Source organism: Rhipicephalus microplus, chromosome 7, assembly GCF_043290135.1.
Source record: "Rhipicephalus microplus isolate Deutch F79 chromosome 7, USDA_Rmic, whole genome shotgun sequence".
Taxonomy (NCBI): domain Eukaryota; kingdom Metazoa; phylum Arthropoda; class Arachnida; order Ixodida; family Ixodidae; genus Rhipicephalus; species Rhipicephalus microplus.
Genome location: NC_134706.1, coordinates 99,029,023 through 99,054,047, shown reverse-complemented (window position 1 = coordinate 99,054,047; position 25,025 = coordinate 99,029,023). Strand labels below are relative to the sequence as shown.

The following is a 25,025-nucleotide window of genomic DNA, read 5'->3' as shown; positions in this document are numbered from 1 at the left end:
TCATGTTCTCACATGAGATGCATATCATGATTATCATGTCTGTATCAGTCACATACCTTCGTCATCCATTGGCGTCACCTAATACCAAATTTAGCATATATGAAGCTAGCGAAATGGCTGTGAGTGCATCATCAGTATTGCGTATAGTCAGGTTGTTACAAGACACGCATGCAGAGATTATTAAGGTTGGATTGCTCGCTTACCTATGTTGTCCGTTCGCGTCGCGTAATACCGAGTTCGGTACATGTGAGGCTAACGAAATGGCCGCGAGCGCATCATGAGCATAGAATTTTGTCATGTTGCAGGACACGCATCTCATGATTATCATGTTTGCACCAGTCACATACCTTCGTCATATATTCACGGACAGGAATACAGCATTTGGTATAAGAGATGCTATCAAAACGGCCGCGAGCGCATCATGGGCGTGGCATGTAGTATTGGTTTACATGACACACATCTCATGTTTATCATGTTTTGCATTAGTATCATGCCTTCGTCATTCATTCACGTGCCGTAATACCAATTTTGGTATAAGTGAAGCTAGTGAAACGGCCACCAGCGCATGATGAGCGTGGCATGTAGTCATGTTGTTAGATGAAACGCATGTCATGATTTCATGTTATGGCTTGGTTCTTGTGTTCGCCGTGCAGTCGTGCCATACCATAGCAGTATTGGAACATGCTATACGAACGAAACCACCGCAAGAAGTGCAGGACCTTGAAATGTGGAACATGGCATTCATGATATACATTTTATGATTTTCATGTTATGACTAGTCAAATATATTTTTCATACAGTCATGTTATGGCATACCAAGTTTGGTATCGATAGCGTTATCGAAACGGCCAGGAGAGCTAAAGGACGTACGCCGCTAGATAGATAGATTGATAGATACGCTCAAAGTCACCGAAGTTTGCTAAGAAATGCTTTGCATTAATAAAACAAACTTGCACATTGCAGACGGAACCAAAAGCTGGAGCAAGAAGGACGAGTCGGCCAGAATGGACGTTGATGCTCGGGTGGCCTGCACTATAGGAAATACCTTTTCAGATGTAATTCCAGAAGGGCTTCACAAATGACACGGCATCTGCTCCGGCTACCAGTGGACACAGAAGCTGCGACATCCCGCCTGACGCTTCTAGTCCATGATCCGTGACGCAACCACGACCATCAAGTCAGGGCCCATTACGTGCGCTTGTGCGTTTATTTGAGCGGCTTCTAAAAAAGCTTATTGCGTTCCTTGTAATTCTATAATTTTGTACTTGACTCGTCTGTTTGTTTTTGTTGTTTGAATATATAATTGTGTTTAGTCCAATTTTCTCAACTTTTTCACTGGCCTGGCCAGTATATCTTGCACTAATCTTCAAGCATACTCCCCGAACCTCTTTTCATAACATTGGGAAAAGAAAACAATTTTGAACTAGTCAAAGTTTCAGTTACGCAAGTTCTTTTTAGGGGCGAAGCTCCTAAAGGTGTGGATCTGTGCACCTTTTTATGTATGTACGTGGCCGCCTCTACTTCCACCTTTGCTAACTGCCCACTACTACGTCCTTGCAAACATCCCAACAGGCCCCATCATCTAGATCACTCGCGCAATTATTGAGATCAACACGCATCACTTGACGAGAAGTTGAGGCAGCACAGTCAGTAGCCACGCTATTCCCGATGCCTCAGCCTTCCCTGACCATGATCTCTTTGATACACGTCGTCGTTGGTGAAGGATTATCGAATGTCGGCCTACATATGCTTCCTGCCGCTCTGCTGAGCCTTCTTATTGTCTCCCTTCTGCTCCTCGACTCCAATGCAATCCGTCCAAATGGAGTACCTTGATAACAAGCCCATAAGTATTCTGTCGACGCATTGGCCATATCGCTCGTCGCTGCCGCCCCCGCTGGGCTGCACCTCATATTATGCACATCCGTCACACGCCACCCTTCTCCGCCAGTCGTCCCAACCACTTTCTTCATCATTGCCAATCAAGTTTTCTGCTCCAGCCGCAACTCTGAACAAACCTCGCTACGACCGGTCACCATCGCATGCTCGCCGTCAGCCCCGGTCACCCCTACAACGCCGTGCAGCCTCCCCGACCTAGTCGCAGAACCTCCGACCGGAAAACTAGGCTGGGCAGCTTCTGGAGGTGGAACTGAATTGATGACCTTCGTAAGAAATCCTCTCTTAATGGTAACGATGAAACAGAATCTTTTGGTCGTTACTGTCGACAATTTTTGTGTCAGCGCATCCATAGATACTGGCGCGCATGTGTCACCATTATGAGTGCTAGCCTTCGCCGCCGATTTAAAAAAGCTGTCTCACCCGCCCTCAACTGAGCTGTACGAGTCGCCGTTGGAGGAACTGCCGCAATTCTTGGCATGTGCTCTGCCCCAGTTTCTACTTTGGAGAGAAGCATTGTCGTTCTTTTCGCCATTATTGAACATTGCCCTCATGGCATTGTTCTTGGCATGGATTTTCTTGCCATGCATTCCACCCTCATAGAGAGTTGAGCTGGCTCTCTCAACTTCGATTTACTTCTCTTTGCCGACCCGACCGGCCAACCGCAAACCCACCTCTGCTGTATTGATTTCACGCGCCTCCTGCCTAACTCTGTGACACACGTCGAGTTATTGTCCACCCCACCAGTACCTGACGGTGATTACACGGTGGCCATGATTCCTGCCGGGATGCTTGTGCATGGGATCACTATGCCGCCTATGATTCTGACGATCACGGGAAACCGCACCTCCATTCCGCTCGTCAACTTTTCACTCACCACCGAAGTTTTACCCCAGAGTATCTGCCTGGCCAAAGATACCGCTCTCCAAGACAGCCATCTCGAGCTCTTCAGAGTGGACGATTACTGCAGCTCAGACAGTGGTTCAACTTTATCACTTTTTTCGGGCGCTGACATCGAGTGGGTGGTTTCATCGATTCTCACGCCTGAGCAAGCTGCAGCACTTAGCTACGTTCTTAAGGGCTATCGTGGCATATTGGACTTTGTCAGCACTTCTTTAAGCCAAACGACCCTTGTCACCCATCGACACAATGCTGGCCATGCGACTCCCATTCCCGGATGCCAATACCAAGTTTCCGCGTCAGAGCGAGCAATACCACAACAGTAAGCCGGGAAGATTTTTTTAAAAGCCATTATCCAGCCTTCATGCGGGCCTACCATCGTACTTGTTAAAAAGAAGGATGGAACATGGCGCTTTTGCGTCGATTACCGTCCCCTCAACAAAATTAGAGAAAAAGACGTCTACCTTCTGCCTCACATCGGCGATGCCCTCAACTGCCTGTACGGCACTACTTATTTTTCAACTATTGACCTTCGGTCAGGCTACTGACAGATAGCCATCGACGAGGTAGACCGCAAGAAGAACGCATTCATCACTCCTGATGGTCTTTATTAGTTTATGTTGATGCCCTTTGGTCTCTGCAATGCGTCAGCCGAATTTTAAAAAAAATGAAGGGCTAATTGCTCCAAGGATTGTAATTGTCCACCTGCTTGTGTTACCTCGACGATGTTATTGTCTTTTCACCCCCATTTGACTCACATCCCATCATTTATCAGTTATTCTTGACGTTTTCCATCGTGCTGGGCTCCAGTTCAAGGCTTTCAAATGTCACTTCTCTTGTCGTCAAAACTCCCATGCTTGGTCGCCTTGTCAATACCCAAGGCGTGTGTCCAGACCCAGAGAAAATTCGTACAGTTAAAAACTTTCACGTTTCGACAACCACAAAGGATGTCCGCAGTTTTGTGGGGTTGTTCGCATTTCAGGCGCTTTGTTGTGGACTTCGCTAACCAAAGTCATCGTTTTTTCAACTAACCACCTTGCTTACAACACCGTAATCTTGGCCGACTTTTATTCATCAGCCCCAACCGAGGTTCGCACGGATGCCAATGGACACGGCATAGGAGCTGTGAAGTTACAGCATCAACGGGGACCCGAAAATGCTATAGCCTACGAAAGGCGGCTGCTACCTTCAGCTGAGCGCAGCTATTCCATCCCGGAGCACGAAGGCCGTGTTATTCAATGGGCAGTCGCCAAGTTTTGTCTATACTTATACGGGCGCTCTTTCCGTGTTGTCACAGTTCACCACGCGCTCTGCTGGATAGCCTCCCTAAAGAACCCTACCAAACGCCTCGTTCATTGAGACCTAAGCCTTCGAGAATACACGTTTTCTTTTGTGTTTAAATAGGGCGAGTATATCAGGATACGGATTTTTATTCCGCTACATAGTGAATGAAGTAACCAATACTGACACTATCACGGACGTTTTTTTTTGTGTCGCAGCTGCTGAATATAGGCGAAGAGCAAATCGTAATGCTTCAGTACGAGCCGTCATTGACAAACCCGAGTCAACGGCTCGCGACTCGTCACTACAAGTGTTTCTAGTAAAAAAAGGGATCCCATACCGCCACAACCTTGAATCCACCGAATCTGAATTAATTCCTGTCATCGCAGTGCACCTGCGATCGCAGTGCACCATCGCAGTGCATTACTCTCTTTCACCGACTTATGATGCTCCCACGATGGCCTATATTAGCGTTTCTCGCACATGACAATGTACGACGTCGTTTTCTTTTCGGCCTGGACTTGCCCGCTTTGTTCGACGCAAAGTCACTGCTTTTGATCCCTAACAGCATTGTAAAACGCCGTCTGCCCTACCAGCTGGCTACTTTCAGAAGCCAAGTGACGTTACGGCTGAACCTTTATTTTGAGTGCGTTTCGATCCGCTGGGCTCATTTTACTCCCCACCACCGGAAATAAATGAATTGCTGTTGCCACAGACTACGCGATGCTTTACAAAATCGCATGAGCACTCCCAACGAGTTGCGCTACCGACGTTGCTGACTTCCCGTAGTAGACATGATTTGTCACGGGGTGAGAGTAGACAGAAGGTTGAAATATATTTACAGATTTTACATTGAGTACATAGTGTCCTTCAGCCAAAGTGGCAGAGTGGCGACAACAACACGAGCTTTTGTTCAATCGTCATGTTCTTCGCTTTTATGTTTCATTCCCTAATCATCATGGCTTGTATTATATAGTCACCACCAGTGGAAACGCCGGCTGGGCGCTTAAAAAAGCATGGGATGCTGCGCGGAGAAGTACGGCTTAAGTCGGGAGATGTGTACAACATCAGTGAATGGCAAAGGCGATCAGGATGAAGTATCCGAGGGGGCGATTTCATAGGTGACCTCCCTCCATCAGTTGGCGCAAGACTTTATCAGGCCCGTTGTAGTGAGCGAGAAACTTGGATGCCAGACCAATGTGACGAGAAGTAGTCCCGAGCAAGACCATTGATCCTGGTTAGTAAGAGGCAGCTCTGTGACGGCTGCCGTAGCAATCGTTTTGAGAAGGTTGGGAGGCAAAAAGAGGATCCCGAGCAATCCGGTGGGCCGCTCGATCCCGAGTGGTTGCATCGCGAGCATACTTGGTGGGAGTGTTAGTATGTAACAGCAGAATGGTATCAAAAAGAAAAGCGTAGTGACAGTAGTACAAGAGATAGAAAGGAGAGAAGTCAGCGGTGTCGTGACGTGACGAGTTTTAGGCAAACGTCACGTAAGGCAAAGTGGGATCCCAATCACGATGATCTGCAAAGACAGACATGAATAGCATTGTTTTTAGTGTGCGGTTGAGGCTCTCAGTGAATCCATTTGGTTTACGGGTGGTAGGAAGTGGTGAGTTTATGACGTGCGGAACACAAGCGAAAAATATCGTCGACGAGCTTTGAGAGAAACGAACGACCACTGTCGGTCAGCTGTTCACGCGGTGCTGCATGGTTGAGAATAACGTCGTGAAAGAGAAAGTCAGTGAAATCAGTACCACATCTTGCTGGTAGCACTCGTGTGATAGCATGTCGTGTAGCGTAGCCTGCAGCCACCACTACCCACTTTTTCCCACTCAAAGATGTTGCAAAATTGTGCAATGAGATCTGGGCTGACGCGGCAAAACGGGTCTGTTAAAGTGTCAATAGGCTGAATTGGGCCAGATGATGCCAAGGAAGGATGCTTGCGGCGCCGGCAAGAATCACAAGATGCAATGTATTGACACACAGTGCAGTAAAGGCCGGGCCAGAAGAATCGACGCTGTACGCGGTGATACGTGCCGGCTGCTCCAAGATGTCCAGCAGTTGGAGCATGATGACGTTTTTAGCGCAGTGAAACAGCATTCCCGGAACTACGAGAAGAAATTCTGAGCCTTCGGTGCTTGTGCTCACGGGTAGATAATTCTGTCACGAAGGGCGAACAAGCGAAGGGAAGGATCCAAGTTTTCAGAAGCTAAATGGCTTATGATAGACCGCTGATTGACATCCCTAAGTTGTTCACTACGTATGTCCATGAAGCCAAAAATGGCGAAAACAAATGCCTCAGAATGGTGCGCTGACAGGTCAAGAGGATCGAAGAGAGGGTCATATAGACAGTCGGCTTCCTGCTCATCCGGCCAGACATGTAGGTCACGTCAAAGCTGTACTCCTGTAGCTGCGAAGCCCAACGACCCAGGCGTCCACAAGGATCTTTCAGGGAGGACAACCAGCAGAGGGCGTGGTGATCAGTGATGACCAAAAGGTGGTGGCCGAAGAAGTATGGTCGGAATTTTCCAAATATCTATACAAGAGCGAGGCACTCGTGCTCATTGATAAAAAACTTGCACTTGGAGGGGAGAGGAGGCGACTTTTGTAGTTGATTAGGCAGTTTCGGCCTCTTTGCCGCTTGGTGAGGGCGGCGCCAATACCGGGTCCGCTAGTGTCAGTGCGAGCTTCAGTTGGCGCTGAAAGGTCAAAATGACTGAAGATGGGCGCGGAAGTGAGCAAAGCAGCAAGTCGGCGAAATGAGTTGGCTTGCTTGGGACCCCAGGAAAACGGCGTATCCTTTTTAGGTAGCTGCTTCAAGAAATAGGCAATGTCGGCGAAGTTGTGAAGAAAACGCCCGAAATATGAACAGAAGCCGACAAGCTCCGTACATCTTTCGTAGAACGGGGTGTTGGAAAATCAATGACGACGCGAATTTTTTTGGTATCGGGTTGCTCGCCTTGTGCACTGACAAGATGGAATAGCACTGTTATCGTTCAGTGGCTGAAACGGCCTTTGGAGGAGTTGAGCTGTAAGCCTGCCTTTCTGAAAACTTCCAGAACAGCTGACAGACGGCTAAGCTGACTTTCAAATGTCGAAGAGAATACAATGACGTCATCGAGATAACAAAGGCAAGTAGACCGTTTTTAACCGCATAGCAGGGAGTCCACCATTCTCTCACTTGTAGCGGGAGCATTGCTTAAGCCACAAGGCATTACCTCAAACTGAAAAGTTCATCCGGTGTAACAAATGCAGTGTTTCAGCGGTCTATGTCACTGAGAGAAATCTGCCAGTATCCTGAACGCAGGTCGATAAATTAAAAGTAGGCAGACCAGTGCAGGCAGTCTAGAGCCTCGTGAAAGCGTGGCAGTGAGTAGACATCTCTGCGCGTTACCTTGTAAACGTGAAGGCAGTCGAAACAGAAGCGCTAGCTGCAATTCTTCCTTTTTACCGGAACGACTGGTGAGGCCCATGGACAGCAAGATGAATAGATGACGTCTTTTGTGAGCATTTTAATAATTTCACGCTGAATGACTTGTCGCTCTGCATGTGGCACGTGAAAAGAACGTCACCAGATTGGGCAGGCGTTTCCAGTGTCGATTATGTAAGAATTCATGTGTGACCTAAAAGGTTGTTGCTAAAGTCGAAGATGTCCCTGATGGATGCCAAGATACGCCGGAGATCGGCTGCCTGTGCTAGAACGAGGTCTGGCGCGATCATCTCGTCAGAGCCGGCATTGGCGGGGCTCTTTGAAGCGGATGTAGCAGTGAGCAAATGAACGACAACAATGAATGGAAAAACAGAATGTTCACTGGTAGAAGAGTGTCACACCGTCCCGTTAATTAGGGAGGCTATCGCCGGGCTAATTCCAAGGGCCGAAGTATCGGCCCCCCGAACCGCAACACGAAAGCGTGGACAATTTAGAAGTGGTCCTTTTTGGCGCGCCAGCGGACGCCGGCTGTGGCCCAAAGAACAAGTCAGAGCCGAGAGTTGATAAACAAACAAAAGTATATTCTCAATATGGGCAGATCGAACTAACGTAAGCATGCACACTCCACAATAGTTGAATACAATACGTCACACACCAAACAACGTACTACACAGTACAATTAGCCACACTTGAACAACGGACCCAGACAACAGTACACAGTACAATTCAGTCGCATGCATTGAACAACCAAGACACTTAAAGACTAAAGAGATAGTAAACCTATTCAGTCCAAAGTCCTTGGAACAAAAGTCTGAATGATACTCTTCCGAGAATCACTCACTCAAAGTCCAGCGTTGTTGCCGTTCCGCTGCCCTCGAAGTTTCTCTTCCAGGAAACCTCGCCGAAGTTCCTCTTCCAGGAAACCCCGCGTCTTCAATAGGCCACTCTCCAAGGTTCAAACTCCTTCGCCAGAAACACGTCGGCTTCACACACGCAGCTGTTGCCACGCGTCTTCGCTCAATAGCGGTAGACACACGCTCTTGCTTGTAGCTCGAGCCTTCACCCCTCAGGTGGAAAACATCTTCTTCTCCTGCTTTGTCTTTACGGACAAAACCTTCGCCGACTGCACGGCGGAATCCCTACGCGCTCTGGCGTTAACATCCGTCTTCTCCTGATCTCTGATCTCGGCTGCTCGGTTAAATACCTTGCGCGCGACATTCCAGAAGGTTCTCGTCATTTCGTCGGCGCGATACGCAGCGAAGGCTGGGAAGAGGGCGAAACGGTTGGAATGCCCTCCGCGGCCGATGACTCAACTCGGTATGACCACGCCCCTTTTGTTCTAGAACTTTCGCGGGCTATCTGGGCCACCGATGTGGGGTGAGGAGGTTCGTCGGCGAAGCCACGCTTCCAAGGGGAGAGCGCGCGCCCGGGGAGCCTTGGGTGTTTGTTTTCTTTTTTTTTCTTTTCACCTCCCGGCGTCTCTTCCGCGCGTTACCGCAAGAATTTGGCGGCGCGCCCATTTTTAGCGCTCGTTCTGTGACACTGCCCCCCACTTTAAGAATATTATCTCATAATATTCAGAACCACACAAACGAGCGCGAACAGTCCCCACACACTCAAAGACTGTAACATAGTCCGTCGCTCATGACACGTCACATTCGCAATAGTTCACTCAATACAATTGTACATTGTAATTCAATTACACAACACATGAAATATAACCACAGGCACATGAGTACAACACTCAACCACACATTCCCAATAATACAAATGTACAAAATTCTCTCATTACAACAATTATACAACACTATAAATCACAGCACAGCACACACACTTCGACACTTGTGACACAGGATAACACAACATTAACACAACATGTCGCACTCAGCCCTGCCAAACACATTCTCATTCGACCTCAGCACCTATCCTGTGTATTTCGAGCTGCGCTTGCGTCCTTTCTTGCGGTGCTCGCTCGATCTCTTGTTGTTTTTCCCTTGTTCTTTTTCGGCGAGCCTTCTCCAACGACGGTATCTGAGGCAGCGTCTCAGCCATCGTTGTCACTTCCGACCCTGCTAACGGGTCATGACGTTCGACGGGTCTGGTCTGTTTATTTACCAGCTTGTTCATGTCTCTACAATTGGCCTGGCTGGCCAACTCCGTCTCCTTTACACTGTCGGTCGGTTGAGGTCGTGCCGACGTAAGTCCAGTTGCTCGGCCCGTGAACTCATTCAACACGATCATCTTCTCATTTACGGTCTCTTGTACCGCGGCTTCACCTTGGGCTCTAGTGAGATCCGTCACGGGCGGCTCCTCCCTTGTATCTCGCGGTCGCTGGGTGTGCGAGGACTCTATCTTAGGGTCTTCTCCCAAACATTCCGGATCATTCGGTCCTCGCGCCCCGGCGATGTTTCCGATGACAAGGTCGCAAAGGGGGGTCGTCATGCATAAAGCAGTAACCTTCCCGCTGAAGTACGGGGCTTCCACCTCAATCTCTGCTTCGGGAAGCATCCGAACTGTACGGTCAATTAGGCAAACCGGTTTCGTTTTGCCGGTCAACTCACTTTCCCGTACCAAATTTCTCCGCACGATAACCGTGGAGCTACCGGTATCTCTTAGAACCGTAATCTTCTTCCCCGCAACCTTTTCAGGCAGCGTTGGCATTCCCTTCGTAACACCGGTTGGCCGTTTTGATATTACAGCTCCCACAATAGGAATTTTCTCCCCATTTTTTAACTCTACAAATCCGTCGGTGACGGCATTATCCTCGGATTTTGGTGCTGCTAGCACACAGGATACCTGGTGAGTTTGACTCGCTCCGTTTCGACATGCGTCTGCTTTGTGCCCCGTCTGACAACACTTAAAACATTTTACTACCGTAAGGCTCGTAAAGATCGTTCGACAGTTTTTCGCGCGATGACCCACTCGGTTACACAAAAAACAACGCGGAGTGCTCTCCGGTGCACGCTTCTTTTCTTTGGGAGCCAATTTCTTCGAATCATCGGGACAATCCTTCTTGACTTTGGTCAAATTAGTTCCACCTTGCGCTTCCAAGAATTGATCAGCCAATTCAAGCATTCCTTCAAGTGACTCAGCCTTCCTCTCTTTCAAGTACACCGACAGGCTTGGGTGGCAACTAGTAAGAAATTGTTCTCTAATTAGGAGCTCTCTAAGTTTATCGTACTCCTGCGCTGTCCCTGAAAGTTCAATCCAACTGTCGAAATAATGACAAAGTCGGGCGGCATACTGCGTAGCCGTCTCACCATCAGCTGATTTTCCTGTCCGAAATCTGTCCCGGAAACCTTCTACAGTAAATCTAAATCGCTTCAGCAAAGCAGCTTTCACCTTGGCATGTTGGCTGCATCGGTCGGCGTCAGCCTACCGTACACACTGAGCGCTTCACCACTCAAGCAAGTACTCAAAGTAGTTGCCCATTGATGTTCGGGCCAATTCTGGCTCCTCGCAATCGTCTCAAATCGGTGAAGGTACGCGTCAAGGTCGTCCTTCCTTTCATCAAACGCTACAAGAAGCTTGCTTGGGTTCAAGCGGAAACCATGATCTTCCCGTTCGCTGCTTTCAACTCTAGCTTGGACTGGAGTTTCACTTCGCTGTTGCAAACGGAGCCGCTAGAGTTCCATCTCGTGCTGCCGCTGCCGTTCCCTTTCAGCCATCTCCGCTTCTCTTTCTTCTTTCAGCTGTCACTCCCTCGCTTCTCTTTCCTCTCTCGCCCTTTCGGCTGCCAACTTCTCTCTCTCCAGCTCCAACTTCAATTGCTGCTCTCTTTCTTCCTTCAGCTGTCGCTCCTTTGCCTCTCTTTCTTCTTTCAGCTGTCGCTCCATTGGTTCTCTTTCTTCTCTCACCCTTTCAGCTGCAGACCTCTCTCGTTCCAACTCAGCTGCTTTTTCTTCCTTGGCCCTCTCTGCTGCCAACCTCTCTCTCTCCAACTCAGCTTCTTTTTCCGCTTTGGCTCTTTCGACCGCCAACCTCTCTCGTTCCAACTCAGCTGCCTTTTCTTCCTTGGCTCTCTCAGCTGCCAACCTTTCTCTCTCCACCGCCTCTTTCTTCTTCTGGCTTACCCATTTCCGTAGTTCGGCGCCAGAAAAACCCATCTTCTCACCAAGAGCTACTAGCTTTTCGAGATCCATTGTGTCTCGCAAATGACGTCTTGCCACGTGCAAAAAGTATCTGCCTAAATCAGTCTATCGGAACACTCCACTGCACTCGTTAACGAGAACACTGAACAACACAAAAAATTGTTCCGATAGCACTATCAACAACTCGAGGCTCTTTCTCACTACTTTGGACACACTGTGCACCAAAAAGTCCTGTGTCGCGGACGCCAGATTAATTGTCACACAGTCCCGTTAATTAGGGAGGCTATCGCCGGGCTAATTCCAAGGGCCGAAGTATCGGCCCTCCGAACCGCACCACGAAAGCGTGGACAATTTAGAAGTGGTCCTTTTTGGCGCGCCAGCGGACGCCGGCTGTGGCCCAAAGAACAAGTCAGAGCCGAGAGTTGATAAACAAACAAAAGTATATTCTCAATACGGGCAGATCGAACTAACACTAGCATGCACACTCCACAATAGTTGAATACACTACGTCACACACCAAACAACGTACTACACAGTACAATTAGCCACACTTGAACAACGGACCCAGACAACAGTACACACTACAATGCAGTCGCAAGCATTGAACAACCAAGACACTTAAAGACTAAAGAGATAGTAAACCTATTCAGTCCAAAGTCCTTGGAACAAAAGTCTGAATGATACTCTTCCGAGAATCACTCATTCAAAGTCCAGCGTTGTCGCCGTTCCGCTGCCCTCGAAGTTTCTCTTCCAGGAAACCTCGCCGAAGTTCCTCTTCCTGGAAACCCCGCGTCTTCAATAGGCCACTCTCCAAGGTCCAAACTCCTACGCCGGAAACACGTCGGCTTCACACACGCAGCTGTTGCCTCGCGTCTTCGCTCGATAGCGGTAGACACACGCTCTTGCTTGTAGCTCGAGCATTCACCCCTCAGGTGTAAAACATCTTCTTCTCCTGCTTTGTCTTTACGGACAAAACCTTCGCCGACTGCACGGCAGAATACCTACGCGCTCTTGCGTTAACTTCCGTCTTCTCCTGATCTCTTATCTCGGCTGCTCGGTAAAATACCTTGCGCCCGACATTCCAGAAGGTTCTCGTCATTTCGTCGGCGCGATACACAGCGAAGGCTGGGAAGAGGGCGAGAAGTTGGAATGCCCTCCGCGGCCGATGTCTCAACTCGGTATGACTACGCCCTTTTCGTTCTAGAACTTTCGCGGGCTATCTCGGCCGCCGATGTGGGGTGAGAAGGTTCGTCGGCGAAGCCACGCTTCTAAGGGGAGAGCGCGCGCCCGGGGAGCCTTGGATGTTTGTTTTCTTTTTTTTCTTTTGACCTTCCGGCGTCTCTTCCGCGCGTTACCGCAAGAATTTGGCGGCGCGCCCATTTTTAGCGCTCGTTCTGTGACAAAGAGACGTTGGCTAGAGTCTTGCCGTCCGGAACAACTTGAGCTTTCCAGCGGAAGATCAGTACTGGTAGCGACGCCACATTATCCGTGATTTTCAAGATAGTATGTGGAAGGGCAGCACTTTTATCAAATAACACGTCCAAAATTCGTGCCAGTGCATAATCGCCATCGGGTACAGAGGTAAACTACCTCATGGTTACATAGTAAACGGCTTGGGGCGCTAGGCGAACGTACTCGCTAGAACACAAGCGTCGTTGAAGTGTAGTTGTAGTGTCATAGCAATAAAGTAGGTCAAGCTGAAGTAAGCCTGTTCCACAGACAATTAAGGCAGAGTGTTTGGCAAGAAATTCCATGCCGAGGATGAGTTCATGAAAGCACTTCTTGAGCATGGCAAAAACCACAGTTGACTGGTCAGCAATACTAAAAGATGCGAAGCACATCCTAAGCAAAACAAAATTCCAGCGTCGGTGACTTGAATGAGCAGCACTGTGGGTGGTGTTAAAGCCTTTGTAATGCGGCGGCAAAGCTTAGAGTTCATCACTTATTGTGAGCACCTGTGTTTTGAAGGACAAGTGCATCATCTACTTTAACGTCTTTGAGGTTGCGTTGTGTCTGTATGGTCAGAGAATTCGGTTGGCGAAGCATTGATGCAGCAGCACCTTTGAGAGTGTCATCGTCCAGTTTTCCCGAGCCAGATGTGCAGTCGGTAAAAGAGGATGGTGAAATCGGGGTGAGCGCGACGATGGCAACGAGACAGCGCCGATCGGGTCTGATGGCCGTGAGGGGATGGTGACTGATAATACGCCATCGACGCACCGCCACAACAGGCTGGCCAAGGTGAATTGTGGTGAGTTCCAAAGTGGCCATAAGCTGCCTCTGTGCGACTGTTGGTGCCATAGGAAGGCGAACGCCAGTACCAGCTGCTATTGCAATAGCGGGCCACGTGACCAGTAACGCGGCACTTGATGCAAATAAGCTGGTCATCAGCAGTCCTTCGCTTGGTGGGATTACAAAAGCGCAATGGGAGACTCTGGCCTTGGGCATAGGAAACTGGCGGGCGACGGTCAGTCGGTCGGTAGGGGGCGGCGGCGCAAACAGATTCCAGGCCAACGTTCGAAAGCTCTTGGTGAACGATGGCATGCACTAAAGGCACCAATTGAGAGCTGTACTCACAAGCACGGGAGAAAGTTGAGGCAGGAGACATAGCTGCGAGTTCTTGGTGAATGATCTGCGTCACGTGCTCTGCCGTCAACAGTGCCGTCAACGGAGCGCCTACATAGGACACAAACCGATATGCTCACCAATTGGTTGCGACTGACCACCAGGATTGGGGCATTGATTTGCCGAATGTGACGTTCGACTACAGTTCCTCCCGTTGCAACAATGCCGGCTATTCACCCTACTATCTCTTAAATGAGCGTGACCCATTACTACCCTTAGACACTTTGTTACCTCCGACCACTGATTTTGCCGGGGAAGCCAACACCCGTGCCAGTCACGCGCGCCAAGTCACCTGTAACCGTCTACAGGCCTCACAGGCACACCAACAACCGCTCAACGATTCTCACCAAGGGACGTGCACTTTTTCCCGGGTTCTCTTGTGCTCCTCTGGTCATCCAACCGGCGTGTGAAACTCTCTGAGAAACTGATGTCGCCCTACGATAGACCATTCCGTATCGTTTGCCAGGTGCCCGACGTCACGTACAGTATTGTACCAACCAATCCAACAAAGTCATTATCAGCTCCGAGTGACACTGTTCACGTTGCTTGGGTAAAGCCATATCATCTCCATTCGACATCATCTGCGTAGATTAAGCACCCGGATGGTGATTCTACCACCGGGGGTTATGATTCATACCAGTCACTACAACGCAGCTGCATGAAGAAGAGGACAAAGTTATATTTTATGTTGATGCTGGACTGGCGCAATCTTGCTAGTCGAGTTCTGTGCATTGTGAATAGATTATTACAAAAGTACTCTAACAATATACAAGCTTTTTTTTATTTCTGCGAGCCAAAGTTTAGCGCTATATGATGATATAGAAAGGAGTAAGTGCATTCGCTCAGCGCGTTGTATTTACAATTTCAGAGATAAAACACTTACACCTGAAATGAAAGTTTTTAAATATTGATGGCCAATTATCCCTGCGGATTATCTTTTTTCATTTTTATGTCCCAAAAAATTGTTGTCTGACGAAAGCCAAGAGTGCTACGTATAAATTATTGCCCTCAATACCTCTCTTCATAGGTGAATATAAATTTGTAAGAATACATTTGTTATGTCTTTTCCTTTTAAGAAACATGAAGGTCATAAATTGGGATAAACTTAGCTTTCCTTAACAAACTGCATGAGGCTTGACAAGATTGGAAAAACCAACGCTTAAACCGAAAGGACTGAAAAAGTGACGCGTGATACGCTACTAGTCTTTTAGGCACTAGTTTTAATTTTCTCTCTAATACGAAGTACCAGAAGGTCCAACCAATGTCGTTCCTTTTGACAAGAAAGTTCAATATGAAGTTTATGTTGCTACTTTATTCAAGTATAGGTTTGCACCTATAAACTTTAAAATAATTGTCACTAAAGTGTTGCAGGCTTCAGTAATTTAGGATCAGTATAACGAAAAAATTACCTTACCTCGCGTGTTTGGTCTCTCCAATTAGCTGTAAAAAAAGTGCTGATATGACTCTCACATTGCTAATTTCAAGAAGCTTTTGTAACTCTCGCACAGACATCACCTTGGGTAAGATACTGTTTGCAATAAATCACAACGGTGTATACAGAAAACAACACTCTCACCTTTATGTCACTTATTATTTTAGAAGTAAGTGCAGAAGTATAGAATTGATTTATTTGCATAATCGAGCAAACGGTGTGTCATCTGCCGTGTTATTTTAGTGTAAATGGCTCTTTGCTGCTAAGCTGAAGGTAACTGTTTTCTTTATGGGCCGTGTAGGCCTCATTCGAATGTGGTTCTATTGCAAGGATTGCAGTATGTTTGGACTTTGGTGCATTTTTGCGTAGGCCTGTAGTACCTTCATGTTGTACTTTTTATTAAACTTATGAGACATTTGCACCCTCTCGCTAATGGTTCGCTATTCGGCTGATTGATTCTCATTTGACTAGCAAAATTCTTGTGTATAAGACACCTCACCCCTTAACCTTCTCTATCAACTAATCCACAGTAGCATAGACGTGTTCGTTTTTTAACGATGCACAAGTTTCACTTGTCCTAACTTCTTTAAGCCCTATTACATCTCATTGACCACCCTGTTTTCTTGAATAGCACAGCTATTCCTGTGGTTGCTGTCCGGACCCACAAATTCTTAACATCGTCCATTGGGCCGCAGGTCTGACCACCACTTTAAGGTGGCTACACAGCCGCTGAGAACTAAGGGCCAAGGGTTCATTGCTGAAGTCATGGCAGGTAGTGGCTAAGTACTGCGCCAGGGTGTTCAATCCTACTCCGGTGAGGAAGTGAATTACCGGCAGTTGGTCGACAGTGAGGCCGCACCCCAGACTTATGCTTTTATTAATTTTTTCAACACACCTTTTAGCATATATAGAATTGTGAATGGTCCAGCATCTGTATTCGAACCAAAATCGACCAAAGAACCAAGCCGGGTTTTGTAGAGGCTGCTCCACAAGACATCATATTCATACTATAACCCACGTAACAAAGAAACAAGTCACAGCTGTGCCGTAAAGTCGAAGCCATGAACAAGATAGCAATGAATCGGAAGGCCACGCGCAAAATAATAGGCATATAAAAACGTGACCCGCATTTCTCACGCGCAAAGGACGCACGAAACGTACTTACAGAAACAGTTTAGTGCGAATAAGCATCTCAATTGTTGCTTCGCTGTGTCTGAACAGCGCGCCCTTTTCTCAAACGAAGACTGTGCCACAATTGCAGGGGCCTATGTGCACTCAGTAACTACAACCGAATCGTTCCGATGAAACTCAAAGAATAGCCAAGACGTACGATTCTGCCCCACTGCACTTCAAGGGCGCATGATCTAGTGTAGACCGTCGGATTCTCTACGCGGTCCAAATTACGCGTGAGAGATGAGAGCTGCCGCGCGCTCACTGTGCCATTTTGCTGATAGTGCTGAAAACGCGATAGTCCCCCCCTCCTCCACCGAGATGCCCACCAACTGCGGTAAGTGGTATATATGAATTGCCTGCGGTTTTAATGTTTAAGAAGGATCCTCTTGGTGGCTGAGTGGTAAATGCCTCGAGTTCCCGACGTGGAGGTCCCGCGTTTGATTCCGCGCGCCGGTGACTTTTTATGAGATTTCTTCTTTCTCCCGTTTGCATATATGTACATACGTATACATATATGGTGTATGACATCAACGCTGACATCCTCGTCGGCGCCGACGGCGAAATTTAGCCGAGAGCGTCCATATATTTACAATGACAATATAATGCTCAGAATACAACCAATCTTTATACATAGCCTTCACAGATTACGAGAAGGCGTTTGACCAAGTCGTAACATCAGCAGTAATACAGGTACTACAAAATCAGGGCATCAACTAGCCCTACATAATCATACTGCAAAAACTCTACAGTGGATCAACAGCCACCATAGTGATCCATAAGGGAAGCACCAAATCCCATTAGAGAAGGCTGTAACCGAGAGACACAAGGTCTGGTCAATGCTATCCATCACTTTTTTTGAGGAGGTTCTCAGAACTCTGCATCTGCACTCATTAGGAACCAGTGCACTTTAGAAAGTACACTTCGTAATTCTGGAAAAAATACACAACGCTAAATTATGATTTAGCTCATTCAGATGCGAAAGGTTGTAGCAAGATAATGCCAAGTAGGCATATTGACTCTGTTCTATTTTTTTCCGTTGAAGAAGTCGTTCAACTTTAGGGAAACGAGACCTGTGCAATGAACGCAGTCAGTAGAGCTCTCCCTAGACTTTTTTTAGGCTTAAGAATTTATGCGCTCCAAAGAAGGATCGCTCCTGCTTCAGCAAGAAAAAAATAAATGCTGCACTGTGCAAGAAGTGTAAGGAGTTCTTTGTTCTGCTCGGATGTGAAATCAAATCTGGGAGTACTTATTATTTTACAACAAGACATCGTGAAAACACAAAGGTACGTAATGTTGTGCTGCACCTCTAAGATTTACCGGCCGTGTTCCTTGAAATAATGCCGTTTATTTTTGATCATCTGATACCCGCGAGGCAGTGACAGATACTGCTGTGAAAATATGAGAGAGCCCGTTGAGGTATCACTGTCAGATGTCACCATAGTATTGACACGTAGGAGAGAAAATGACGATTGTACGAAGGATTCTGCGTCAAAAATAAAAAAAACACAGAAGAAAACAAACGTAGGGAGTCCAGTTTCTCTTTCAATACTGGAAGAAATATTGTTTTGTAAAGGCCGAAAGCAAAGGAAAAGTTTCTTTGTGGCCCAACGACCATGCAATAGCTGCTATTTTCTGTAACTTGTTGGTCATACACTGAAAAAAAGACGTAGTGCTATTGCCAACACTCCTCAGCATGTGTAACAATTTCATGAAAGGGGCTGAGTTCTACAACCATGGTGCAAAGAAATCCAGATACTTCGTGGCTGAGACAAAGTGTTACTGGGGTACATATACTACGCGATAGAAAATGCTGCCGACAACAAATATGGGATCTGCAACTGCACTCTATGTTTCAGCAGACTCCTTACGGATGACAATTGTCCTTCAATCGCATAATAACTAGACACTCACTTGGTGTTGTTGTAGCTATTGGAATTCTCAAGATCTCCCTACTGTCCGCTAAGCTTGCTATTACACTTGAATTATATATACCGACATTCTCACAAATACTTGAAAGCAACCCATCTATTGCACAATGTACTGAAATAGTTTTGCAGGAAGCGTGACATGACGCTTTCCATAAAGAGTCGGTACTTCAACAAGCTATATGAACCACAATGACTTTGATATTTGTTTGGCAAGGATGTTGCGGACTCTATTATTGCGTTTCCCGGGCTTTCCTTTTGCAATCTCAAGTAACCAGTGTGCTTTTTAAAAAGAGTTATAACTTCAGCAAAAAATCTTAAACCCCTATGAAAAGTTGCACGTGAGGTCGTCCAATGCATTTACATTGTTACGGAAGAGAGACGCCGTATCGACGAGGCTGTGGATGAAATATATTTCAAACCAGCAGCAGCAGCGGCGTGACTGCCAGACCAGACATTGAGCGGAGACCACTCTTCATTCTCTTCATCAGGCACACACACGCATCGTCCCACAAAACGTCACACTCATATAGCATAATCCCCGGCGGCAGACGCGCCGTCTCGGCGAATCTAGATGTCAACGTCAGCGGGAGAGTGGTAATGGTAAGGTTTCAAGCGTGCAACATGTACGATATTGGTGGTGTGTGGGGCAGTTGAAGGCGATGAGGCAGCAGGGGTAATTTCGTATGCCACAGGAGTAACCTGATGAAGCGCTCAATATGAACTTGTGTAGCGGGAAAGAAGTTTTTCAGACAAGGCGACTTGACGGGTCGGGGACCGCAGCAGCACCAATGAACCTGGTAAGAAAAGCACTTCACGGTGCCGTTGATCGTACAAACGCCGCTGGTACTCTTTAGAGGCCAGAAAGCGAGTGCGGGCGATTTCGCGTGTGCCAGAAGCCCGAGTGATAGTGTCAAGGGCATATTCGCTGGTCGGTGTCGCGGTAGACCGAATGACTCTATCTAGGGGTAATGTGGGTTTTCGGCCGAACAACACAAAAAATGAAGAGTAAGCGGCAGTGTCATGGCGAGAAGAATTGTAGGAAAATGTGATGTAAGCAATGCGAGATCCCAGTTGGTGTGGTTGGTAGAAACATACTTAGCGAGCACGTCTGTAAGAGTTCAATTTAGACGCGGCGTGAGTCCATTGATTTGCGGGTGGTATGACGTAGTAAGCTTTTGTCTCGTTTGACAGGACTGCAAGATGTCGGCTATGAGCTTCGATAAAAATGTGCGGCCACGGCCTATAAGCAGCTGCTGTGGGACTCTGTGTTGCAAAATCACGTCCTTGAGGAGGAAGTCAGTGACATCTGTAGCGCTGCTTGTTGGAAGAGCTCGTGTGATAGCATAGCGCGTGGCGTAGTCAGTGGCCATGGCTATTCACTTGTTACCCGAGGAAGACAAGAGTAAGGGCCTCGTAGGTCCAAGCCAACGTGGAAGAACGGTTCTGACGGAATGTCAAGTGGTTGAAGGCATCCGGTAGGAAGTGTCGATGGTGCTTTGCGGCCTGGCATTTCTCACAAGCTGCAACGTATCTTCTGGCTGAGCGTGCAAGCCGTGGCCAAAAGAAGCATTGGCGTTTTTGGTTGTAAGTGCGTGACACACCATGGTGACCAGCCGGCGGAAGGTCATGATGTTCATGTAGAACTTCCGGGCGAAGGTGTTTCGGAATGACAAGCAGCAGGGCCGGTCCATCCGGCTCACAACTTTGGTGGTATTATACACCATTGTGGAGTACGAATGAGCGATGGGACTGATTGGAAGATGGTGATTTGAGGTGCTCAATGATAGCACGCAAGGATGCATCATGGCGCTGCTCGTCACGAATGCATGTTATTTGCGAAATGAAAAGACGCAAGGCTCGGTGTCGGTGTCAGGCATAGTGCTCGACTCAGCAACCAGGTAGCAGGACAGGCAGTCTGCCTACTGACGTAGGCGTCCGGACTTGTACGTCACCGTGTAGGTATACTCTTGCAGTCACAAAGCCCAGCGACCGAGCCGGCCAGTAGGATCCTTCAGTGACGAAAGCCAAGATTGACCATGGTGGTCCGTTACTACAGAGAAATTCGTGCCATAGAAATTTGGGCGGAACATTGTGACTGCCCAAATAAGAGCAAGACAATCACGCTCTGTTATTGAATGGTTGCGCTCGGCAGTTGTGAGTAGGCGGCTAGCGTAGGCGATAACTCGGTCGTGTCCCCACTGGCTTTGGGCTAGGAAAGCTCCAATCCCGTGACCACTCTTATCGGTTCGGACTTCTGTCGGAGCGGACGGGTCAAAGTGGGCCAATATAGATGGAGTCGTGAGAACGGTAATGAGGCGAGAAATAGCGGCAGCTTGGGTTGAACTCCACGTAAAAGTTACGTTTTTCTTCCGAAGGTCGGTGAGGGGTTGAGCGATCGTTGCAAAATCTTTCACGAACCTTCTGAAATAGGAACAAAGTCCTACAAAGCTCCGGACGTCCTTGACAGACTTGGGTAGAGGAAAGCTCGTCACAGCACGAATTTTCACCGGGTCAGGCTGCACACCTGATGCGTCGATAAGGTGGCCCAACACCGTAATCTGCTGGAAATCGAAATGAAAATTTGACGAGTTTAGTTGAAGGCCAGCAGTGCGGAAATGTCGAGAACCGCTGACAAACGCTGGAGGTGTGTCTCAAATGTGGCCGAATAAACAAGCACATCAATTAGGTAGCACAGGCATATTGATCACTTGAACCCTTATATTAGCAAGTCCATCATACGCTCAAGCGTGGCTGGGCAATTCATAGCCCAAACGGAATCACCCTGACATGGTATAGGCCGGCGGGAGTTACAAACGCAGTCTTTTCTTGGTCTTTCTTGTCCACCACAATCTGCCAATAGCCAGAACGTAGGTCAATCGAAGAAAAGTACCGCGTGCCGTGGAGACAATCGAGGGCGTCATGAAATCGGTGCAAAGTATGAACGTCCTTCTTCGTGATTCGATTAAGACGGCGATAATTGACGCAGAAGCGTCATGTGTCATCTTTCTTTCTCACGAGCACAACAGGAGGTGCCCAAGGGGTCGAGGAGGGTTTCTTTGGCTAGAATCTTATTGACTTCTTGAATTACCTTACGCTCTGTGACAGACACCCGGTATGGTCGGCGGTGAATGAGAGGAGAATTACCAGTATTAATATGCTGCTTCACGTGGGAAGTCTGGCCGTGTGAAATGCTGTCGATGTCAAATATGTCGTGGAAGGAAGCCAGAAGGAGGAATAGGGCGTCGGATTGCTCAGGTTTGAGTTTCGGGTCAATCATAGGGCACAAAGCCGCATCGAGGAATGTGGCATCCAGAGGGCGACATGGAAGATCGGAGCATGCGTGTGCCGCAAAAGCGGTGACATGGCCGTATAATAAGGTTCGAAGCGAAGGCAACTGAAATTCCGTGTGGTAGTACTTGCTGCGTGAAGCCGAAATTGATAATGGGCACACATGTTCGGTTAGAGGCCATGGTTACGACGGAGTGTGGCACAGTGACGTCGTGCACCAGGAGAACATTTGGAATAGGTGTGACAACATAATCACCGTCAGCAACGGATGAACTTGTGGCCAAATCAATGAATTTGAGGGCTTTTGGCGGTATCCTACTAAAGTCTGTGGTACAGAAGCTTTTCGGGAGCTCGAGGCGAGAATCTAGAAGAAGAGTAAGTTGTGAACAAAGAGTGCCGACGGAACAGTCAATGAAGGCAGAATTCATCGATAAGAAGTCCATTCCCAAGAAGAGGTCATGAGAGTGATTGTTGAGCTCGGTAAATAAAACAGGAACGTGGCAGCCAGCAAGACTAGTACGAGTGGTACACATTTGAATGACGGCCACAGTTCTACCATCGGCGACACGGGCGGCTTGTGTTGCGGCAGGCGTGAGTACTATTTTGAGGTGGCGACAGAGACGAGCACTCATTCTAGACACCTGAGCTCCAGTGTCAACTAAAGCCGTCAAGGAAAGACCGTCCACATGCACTTCCAGAAAGTTCTTATTAGTAGGTAGCGTCAACGGAGCATTTGGGTCAGTCGCACTTGATGCAGTACTACTTCCAGGAGCTGTATAATGTAGTTTTTCATCCGGGAAGATCCACAGTTAGTCGATGATAGATAGCGGCGGTGTTGGCGCGACGGAGAACGGTGGCGCTGTGGTGACGATGAACGAGCGGTAGAGCGGCTGCTAGGTGCGTCGAAACCAGGATACTCACGGCTTGGCAAATACCAACGGGGGTCCGCGTATGGTCAAGAAAAAAAAGAAAAGTGGCTCCAATGGGGGGGGGGGGGGGGGGGAGCGTCCAAGTGCTGCGGCAGTAGCGGGAGATATGGCCAACTCGGTGACAGCGGAAGTAGATTGGCTTGTCGTATGCTGTTCTTAATTCCGTCGAATTGCGGGATCTGGGCAGATAGTATGAGTTGTGGCGTGGTGCATTTATTGGCATCGGTCTGTAGCCCGGTTGGGAGACGGAGTGACGACTGCCTGAATAACTGACACTGACGCAGGTGTTTGCCCGCTGTCCTGGTCGAGTGGAAGTGCATGAAACGGCGACGAACGGGCCGCCTCAAGCTCGCACCGAACGATGCGTGTGACATTCTCGTGCAAGGGTGTTGCGGCACTGAGATCGGTAAAGGTTGTCTTGACAGCCGTGTTAGGAAGCCGTGAAGATTGTGGCCAAACTCGGCAGTTTTCGGTCATTTCGAAGCGGTGGCATTCTATATTTTAATATCGACGGTCATGTTGTTGTTGTAAACGAGCAAGTTGAAAACGTCATCCGCGATGCCCTTGAGTATGTGGCCCACCTTGTCGCTCTCGGTCATTCGCTCATCCACTTTGCGGCACAACGCGAGCACGTCCTGTATGTACGAGACATACGACTCGGTTGATGACTGTACGCGGGGTGTGAGTTCTCGTCGTGTGGCCAGTTGTCGACTGGATGGATCCCCAAAGATGTCGCGTAGTCGCTCCTTGAAGATGTTCCAAGCTGGTGAGCTCGGCCTCATGAGCGTCGAACCATACACGCGGGGTGCCATCCTAGTAAAAGATTACGTTGGCGAGCATCATGGTAGGGTCCCATCGGTGATAGAGGCTAACGCGCTCGTACATGCGGAGCCAGTAGTCGACGTCTAGGCCAGGCTGGGCCGAGAACGTACCGGGATTACGCGGGTGGGACATCGCAAGGTACGTAGAAGCTGGTGCTCCAGCTGATGGCAGTGACGGGTTGTTATCATAAGAAGCCATGGCTGGAGGGTGGACGGTGAGGCCACTTCGAAGCTTCGTGGTGAGCACGGCGAGCGTTCCACCTCCACCAAATATTTTATGGAAGAGAAACGCCGTATCGACGAGGCTGTGGATGAAATATATTTTAAACGAGCATCAGCAGCAGGGTGACCGATAGACCAAACACGGGCTGGAAACCACTGTTTGTTCTCTTTATCAGGCACACACGCGCATCTTCCCACAAAATGTCACACGCATGTAGCAATATGATGTGCAAAATCTTGATTATATCCAGCCTGTACTTCTCTCAGAGGTTTCTAATGAGTTAATAACATGCGATTAACTGATGACATTGCCCTAATGAGTAACTCAGGTGACAAACTACAGCTCGTGATTACTGAACTTGACACGGAAAGCAGGAGAGTAGGTCGGAAAATCATTGTGCACAGAACTAAAGTATTCTACAACAGTCTTGGCAGAAAACTGCCCCTTGCGATGGTTCGCGAGACACTGCACGTTGTAAAAGAATATGTCTACTTAGGACAGGTAGCAAGCATTGATCCAAACAAAGACAGTGAAATGACTGGAAGAATGTAGATGGGTTGAATCACATTTGGCAATCATTAATAAATCATAAATGTTATTGCGCTACTAATCCTCTAAAGGAAGCTTTATAACAGCTGCATCTTGTCGGTACTTACTTACGAAGCAGAAATCAGGAGGCTTACAATTAGGGCTCAGCATAATTTGAGGACGACGCAGCGAGCGATAGAAAGAAAACTAGGGGCAACCTTAAAAGACAAGAAGGGAGCAGAATGGGTCAGATAACAAGCCGGGGTTATGGTTATGAAAGTTGAAATCAAGCAGAAAAAATACAGCAGGTCCCACATACCTGGGAAACGATGTTATGCGAAGCATGCGGAGGGAAGGTGACCTTCTTACAATTTTGTTATTGAGCAACACGCCACGAAATGACACTAAATAGATGTAACATCATCTTGAACGCACAGGCATATGTTGAAGAGTTTCAGAGGTTTATATAACCAGTTGTTTGCACTT

The 25,025-nt window shown here is 48.0% G+C and overlaps 1 protein-coding gene across 2 annotated transcripts in view; it reads right to left on the bottom strand.

Annotated features, from left to right (window-relative positions):
- The window catches only part of LOC142767570 (uncharacterized), a 455,408-nt gene that overhangs the window by 381,117 nt on the left and 49,266 nt on the right, over positions 1–25,025 (bottom strand). For both annotated transcript variants that reach the window (XM_075869529.1, XM_075869530.1), the window contains exon 3: positions 15,632–15,657. In XM_075869529.1, the coding sequence (XP_075725644.1) occupies positions 15,632–15,657 (26 nt within the window). The remainder of the gene's footprint in view (positions 1–15,631; positions 15,658–25,025) is intronic.